The sequence below is a fragment of the Pantherophis guttatus genome, chromosome 1 (assembly GCF_059756535.1).
Source record: "Pantherophis guttatus breed Tessera chromosome 1, ASM5975653v1, whole genome shotgun sequence".
In the NCBI taxonomy this organism is placed as follows: Eukaryota; Metazoa; Chordata; class Lepidosauria; order Squamata; family Colubridae; genus Pantherophis; species Pantherophis guttatus.
In genome coordinates this window covers 168,682,358-168,689,664 of record NC_142063.1, presented here as the reverse complement: position 1 = coordinate 168,689,664, position 7,307 = coordinate 168,682,358, and the positions used below count along the sequence as shown (strand labels likewise).

The 7,307-nt window shown below is 36.3% G+C and overlaps 1 protein-coding gene across 6 annotated transcripts in view; it reads right to left on the bottom strand.

The window, feature by feature from the left end:
* Positions 1–3,427: 3,427 nt before the first annotated feature.
* Positions 3,428–7,307, bottom strand: part of SPATS2L (spermatogenesis associated serine rich 2 like) — a 45,487-nt gene continuing 41,607 nt past the window's right edge. For all 6 annotated transcript variants that reach the window (XM_034430277.3, XM_087882135.1, XM_034430302.3 and 3 more), the window contains exons 9-12: positions 6,253–6,362; positions 5,604–5,706; positions 5,216–5,439; positions 3,428–4,106 (exon numbers count right to left, since the gene is read on the bottom strand). In XM_034430277.3, coding sequence (XP_034286168.2) covers positions 3,702–4,106; positions 5,216–5,439; positions 5,604–5,706; positions 6,253–6,362 — 842 coding nt within the window. In that variant the 3' untranslated portion in view covers positions 3,428–3,701. The remainder of the gene's footprint in view (positions 4,107–5,215; positions 5,440–5,603; positions 5,707–6,252; positions 6,363–7,307) is intronic.

Genomic DNA, 7,307 nt, shown 5'->3' with positions numbered 1-7,307 from the left:
GGTTTTTACTCTGCCATTGTTCTGCTTTCAATAGGTATGGCCACATATTTCAAAGATGTTAACTATGTTATATTTTAGTATAGTTTATTGAATAGCCTGAAGGCCTTTTCAAAGAAAACAGAAAAGAAAAAGGGAAAAAGATAAAACAGTTATAAAAATAGCAATCTAAAAATATATGATAGATGACATTAAAATTTTACAATATCAAATTTCAATAGCTAAGTTGCCAAGACTAGATAACCCAAATAGGATAGCTCCTCTCTAACTGAGCTCATCTTCCTTACAATCGATAATTTTTTTTTTGATATAACTGGCTCGTATTGCCGTCATTCTTTTAAGGTATCGAGTGATCGCTCTTACCAGGGGAGGAGAGTCAGCCCTCAACAGAAATGCTAATTTTTGGCTTATATTCCAGTGGGGAAATTTATTTATAATTGGGGACAGATATTGTTTTCTTACTTCTTGATAGAGACTACATTCGAATATTATATGCGCCGTGTCCTCCACGACGTTTACCCCACATATGCATATTCTTTTGTCATACGGGATTTTCCGATAACGGCTGAATCTAACGTTGGTATCTAGAAGTTCAAATCTAAACTTAACAAATAACTGTCTCTCCACTGATGGCATTTCTAAATATAAATACTTTTCCAGAGTAAAAGTTGTTTTAACTGCTGTCAGCAGTTTAAGGGAATGATTAGTTGAAAGGGTTGCCATGTCCATTTGCCCATGTATATCTTTAATCCGTTGTTTTAACTTGGTTCAGTGTGTCACACAACGGGAACCCTACACCATATCGGTTCAATATTTCTGACAGCCGGGTTAGCCAAGAATACCTTTGAGGGTTTGAAATCTGCTGTTCCTCTAGACATATTTTAGGGAGTCTGCTGGCATCCATCTGGGTCATTTTTAGCCAGTAGGCTACCGCCCTAGTGATTGTATAGGTGTACAGTGAGAAATGTCCCAATTCAGCTCTGACGGCTGCAGCTGAAGTGGAATTGTTTACCCCAAGCATCCTCCTTAACAAATTATTTTGAGTTCTCTCTAATATGGGGGCCCTATGTTATATTAAACATATATTAATATGGTTTGAGGTATACTCTTACTACAGACAAAGCTGAGATTCTTACAAAGATAGGTTCTCTGAGCATGCAGGCAGCTGTGAAAATATTTTTATCTATTGACAAAATTATCTTTCGAGTCTCTTCTTCCACATTCTCTAGGAACGTTGCTCTTGCTAAATGGTGGGATTTCCCTATAACTTGCTCTGTTCTTCCTAAGCAATCTGTTTCCCTACCTAGCCTTCTGATCTGAACATAGAAAATAATATTGGATCATCAGAAAGATATTTTCCCCCAAAACCTTAACGTTTGAAAATACCTTCTTTTGAGGCTATTAGGACACTTTCATACCACCACTATTTCCAATTATGTCAAAATTCTTTCATCCCCATTTAGCCCAACAGAACTAATTACTGCTCCCTTCCTCAGTCAATATCCTAACTTCATTTTGGGGGGAATTTGTTTGGCATATAACTCCTTTCCCTTCAGAGAAGAATTGAAGTATCAAGGCCTCATTACCCTTGAAAGGTAGAGCCCAGAACCTGAAAAGCATGCTGAGCACTTCTTTGCAAATGGAAAATGGATTACTGTACCCATACATTCCATGTAGCTGTAAGCATTATAGAAGGCTAGTTTCCGACAGGCATGTCATTTTTTTCTGAGTATTTAATCTTGCAGCAGCCATAGGATCATTCTGGATTGCTATTCCCCCTCCTTGTATTAAAGAAACAGAGTGAGCATTGGAGGTCAAGTCATTTATCTCTGGAAATAGGCACCTGTTTCTCCTAGCAATGTAAATAGACAAATATGCAACAGTGCTCAAGACATTCATTCAGAGGCACTTTTTAGAGATTTAGGCTTTCCTTAACCTTAATGGATGACTTTGGTCTTCTGGACCAAGAGAAACCTGTGTAAAACAGAGGCACTTGACTATCAATAAATGAGACTTCTTAAAAGGAAATATTTTAATTTTTTTAAGCCCAGAGATGTATGACTTATTTTTCCTTTTGAAGACACTGACTGGAAGCAGTGTCTTCCTTTTGAAGAACTAAACAGAAGCTAGCTATAAAAATCCTAAAGGAAAACTAAATTCCCCTCCCTTGTCATTTTTGACAGAGTGAGAAGTGCTTTATCAAAGAAAGAAAAGGTAGTATGCTTATATTGGTTAACATATTTGACAAGGATTTGTGAGACTCCTTATGTTTAAGGAGATAGTATAACTAATGGGAAGGAAGATGAATTTGCCCCCTTTCCCCCTCCCAGCAAAGATGGTTACAGTAATTCAGTGGTGTCAAACTTGACTTCATTGAGGGTTGCATCAGGGTTGTGTTTGACATTGGGGGGCCAGGGTGGGGGTGGCCAGTTCAACGTCACTTGTGTCAGGGGCACCTGTGGCGGTACGAATGCTCTGCCCGGTAAATGGCTATTTTTTGCTGCGACGGCCTCCCGCAACCCTCTGCCAGCGAAAACAGTAATTTTGCAGTAATTGGATCAGAGGCCCAAGAGCGCTGGTGGAAGATGAAGTAGCCTATTGCAATAGTATTAGTGGGAATGTTAAGTATGCCCTTTTGAACTTCTCAAATAAGTGTAGGAATAGCTCCCCTCCCCCCCCAAAAAAAGAAGAAAGAATCTGAGACTGAAATACATTCAATTTTTAGTCCACAAAAATAATCAGTCATTAAAAAGAACTGAAAGGTTTGGAAAAACTGTACTGTGTAAGTTATATAAATTTCAAATGGAAAAAAAAAGACATTTTACAAATATTACAGCATGGAACAATTAATATATAGTTTTTCTACTATTATGATTAATCTTAAGTATTTTTCTGGATATGACATTAGGTCACACAGAACTATGAGATTTGTCACGTATAATTGTTGAATTCTACCTTAATATGGGAAGCGTGAAAAATGTTATGTATTTACATAACAGTCCACTATTAGAGATGCCAATATTTTACTTCTTTAATACTGAATGACTGAAAACAAACTTAAGTATTTCTGGATATGACATTAGGTCACACAGAACTATGAGATTTGTCATGTATAATTGTTGAATTCTATCTTAATATGGGAAGCGTGAAAAATGTTATGTATTTACATAACAGTCCACTATTAGAGATGCCAATATTTTACTTCTTTAATACTGAATGACTGAAAACAAACTTAAGTATTTCTGGATATGACATTAGGTCACACAGAACTATGAGATTTGTCATGTATAATTGTTGAATTCTATCTTAATATGGGAAGCGTGAAAAATGTTATGTATTTACATAACAGTCCACTATTAGAGATGCCAATATTTTACTTCTTTAATACTGAATGACTGAAAACAAACTGGGCAGTAATTAACATCTGTAATGACATCCTCTTACAGTTTATTTTTCAACATCAGTCTAGTAGATCTAGTAAATACTGCTGGCTAAAGCTGCGTTATTATGAAAAAATAATCTTGAGTATATTGAGCAAAGCTTTCCATGTAGAAAACAAGATAAAGTTAAGATCATTTTAGCAAGTTTGGTTTACCACAATTGTAATATTTTTCTCAAGCTGTTTCTCCAGTATTCATGGAGTACACAACGGGGGGCGGGGGGGGGGAGAAGCACCTTTAGTGAAAAAACTAAGATTACTGTTATCATGCCACCAAAGTCACAGCTGGCACGGTGACTGAAAGGACAGATGTCTCTCCAGAAGACTCTATTATGGAAGGACATAAATTACAGGGAGAACCCCTTGCTATATTGCTGCACAAAGGACTCGGCTCTGTAGGGCCTGGAATAAGATGCTTTTGCTGTGCTTTCTCTGGGTATGCTCCCTTGTCTAGATTTTTTATGGGCGTTGGTTGCTCTTGAGTTTTTACCATGCCTCTGTTTTTGGGCCTAAAGCTATGATGGTGCTGCCGTCGGTATTCATGTCGGGAGTGACTCTTTGGGTTGCTCTGATCAGACTCATCACCAGGATTTGGGGGCTTGAGAGAACCATTGATTCGAATGCTGTGGTAGTGTGCATGAAATCTTCGTCTCGGACCTGAAGGCACATTCTGTCCAGGAAGAAAAAAGAATATCAGGACTCATTTCAGTGCAATTTCAGTTCAGTTTGGTAAAAGTTGGGTGGGATTATTATGTCTACCAAAACATATCTATTATATTATGCATGTCAGCACCGCAGTCGTTGACACTGTTCTAATGACCTCATCAACTTTGCTGCCTCTACTGGCTGGAAGTATAAAATCATATCCTTCCCTAGTTTCTTCTTGGGGGAACTGGGGGCAGGTTGGGAGATAAAACAATAAACTAATTATTGGCAATTTGGTTGAATTATTAGTAATTGCATTCCTCTGACAGACAAAATGACACCAGGCCTGGCATAGCTCAACTTTACCATGTTTCGGAAAATGAAACATTTTCAGTGTTCAGTATTTGGTCCAGGAATGGATGCAGCACTAGTCCAGGAATGGGTGCAATTGGCACACAAGATAAATTTGTGCAAAGGACCCGTGTCCATGGTAGCCCACCTGCTCTTTTAACAGGAGTCATTATTTCTAAGAGAACCCCAAATTGATTAGTCATAGATGAAGACAGATTTATAGCCATCACTGAATAAACCTGGACATAACAACACTTAAGCCTATTCCAAAACGGTTTTGGAACAATAGATTGTTTTCCAAAAGAATTAAGTAACACATCATTCATTCATTCATTCATTCATTCACTCACTCATTCATTCATTGTTCTGGAGACATTTAATCAGCTAGATAGAGTTGGTATAAGTGAAAGACAGAAAAGGATTTATATATGGATGTGAGATTAAGCCATAATTGTGATCTCTTCAATTCATTAATCAATGCAGCTCATCAATGTGGCTCATTTTGGACCGAAAAAGAATGTATATTTTACTCATGTTAAATTTTAAGAAGAATTAGCTGAAAGGTGTCACTTACAGTACATAAATCAAATCCAAAGATGTTACAGAATCTAGAATCTTTTAATAATACAGCATTTAAAAGAATTTCAGAATTTGGGAAGAAATTGACCTGATGAAAATAATCTCAACTATGTGTCTATAAGGTGTTTCTCATACAGTTGTAAATTTTTATTTTTATAATTTTTATGCTGATTCACAGACAAAACTTTTTCCTTGGCCTTTTACCTGTTTATTTGTTGAAATTACATGAGAAGAGGATTCTGTAACTGGGAGAACTTGGCTTGAACCTTTAGTTATTGCTGTTTTGTGATCAGAAGTCTTGGTGGGAGTCTGATTAGAATATTTTTTGTTATATGTATTTCGCATGCTGGTCACTGATTTTGAAATTTCTGATTGAAGCAACATACTGGATGGTGTTCTAGAGGAGTAATTGTTTTTTGGATGGAAAACTACAAAGGAAAATGCAAATTTTATCATATAATATATTGACATGAATTCCAGAAAAATTAAACCAAAGGCAGTGCGTACATTATATTTACTAGCTATGAAAATGGTTCTAACAAGTGTTTTAAAGAGCAATTAACGAAGAAGCTGAGACTTTACTACAACTTACTTTCTCCACACTGTAATATCTGCATTTTTAACTGTTCAGTGTCACAGGAAAAGCGGGCAGCTCTACCCAATTCTTCATCATATTTACGTTCACTTACAAAGTGCTACAATGAAGGGAAAAGTAACATAAATAGCCTCACAGGATTAAATAACTAAAAAATCACATTGAAGTCTAATGTGTTGAACAAAAGCTTTTGAAGGAGATAAGTGTTCCAATCTTAGAAAGTTTGGATATTTTTTATATTTTGTAAAATGCTATTGTAAAATCTGATTCAGAATCAGTAGTACAATACCTTAACCTCACATTTGATAGAGGGAGTGCTTGTCGCCGGAAAAAAATAACTACAGTTATACAAGGGAATTAAGCATGAGGCCCAAAAGAAAAAAAAAATCTCTGCAACTTTAATAGAACTGGAAAGAAAAGCAGGAATGTTACTATGCTTCCATGAATCTGAATACTGTTATTACTCTTACTACAAAATACAAGAGAGAGAGCACAGTTTTAAGTAAGATGACATTCTTAAAAAGCTAGTTTTATACTTTGCTTGAGCCTTGTGGTGAGCACCTGTGGCTCAAAGTGCTGAAATAGAGATGCATTACTTGTATACAGCTATGCTTATTTTAAAGAGAAATACCCTTTTAAAGCTGACCTTAATTTCAGCTCGCAATTCAGCCAGCTGAATCTCGGCCATCTGACTTGCCAAATCTGTTAATCTCTTTAATTCTTCAGCTTTTTTCTGACGTGCAGTCAAAATATCCACTATCAAAGAAAAAAGGACAATGCAAAATGTTAAATGCTCATGTGGAAGAGATAACCACTATGAAAAATTAAGTGACCTCTCAATGCATGAAATTACTTCTTTCTTTCTTATTTTACATTATCTGTATCTTGCCTTTCTCTAAAAAGCTCAGAGTGGGATTATTCCCCCCACCCCACCCCCAAGTCTATGTTAACAGTTTTCCATTCACCCTGGGAAAATTCTAGACTTTCTCTTTTCTACTGCAACTTCCAGGAATGCCTTTTCCCAAGAAAAGTGAATGATTTAAAAGAGAGGCAGGAATCATCCCAAATCTGTTGGTACAGTACTGGAAACCAACTTAACCCAAGTAACTATTTTATCAGTCCTCTGCAAAAACGTAATAGCCCTAAGCCTTTTAATCTCAATTTTTTTCTTTTCCTTCTGCCACTGTTAGCTTGACCTTATTTAGCAAGCATTATTTGATTTTTTTAAAATTTCTAGTATGAAAAATATGGAGGAATATCATGCATTGGATTTATATTTTTATCTTATTAATTTAGACCACACTGCCTTAGTAAGATAATAGTGGACCTGTACACACGGTCATGCATCCAAATTCATTGGAGAAGTCAATGATGTTAGGAATGGTTAGTGGAACAAGAAGGGGCAAACAAAGAACTTGCTGGCTTCATAACATCAAAACGGATACAAAGATGAACATCCAACAACTGAAAGAAAGTGCTCTACAGGGTAGCATTGAGAGCACTTGCCTATAAAGTCGCCAAAAGTTGAACATGATTAAATAGTTAAAACAACAACATTTTTGCAATTAAAGAAAGGACCCATCTTCACTGTTAGAAATATTTCATTGTTTACTCTCCAATCAATGTTCCAAACACCTAAATGTTGAATGCATAGCAACCAAATTATTCTTCAGTCTCTGCGATATTACGGTAGCTGGGGAA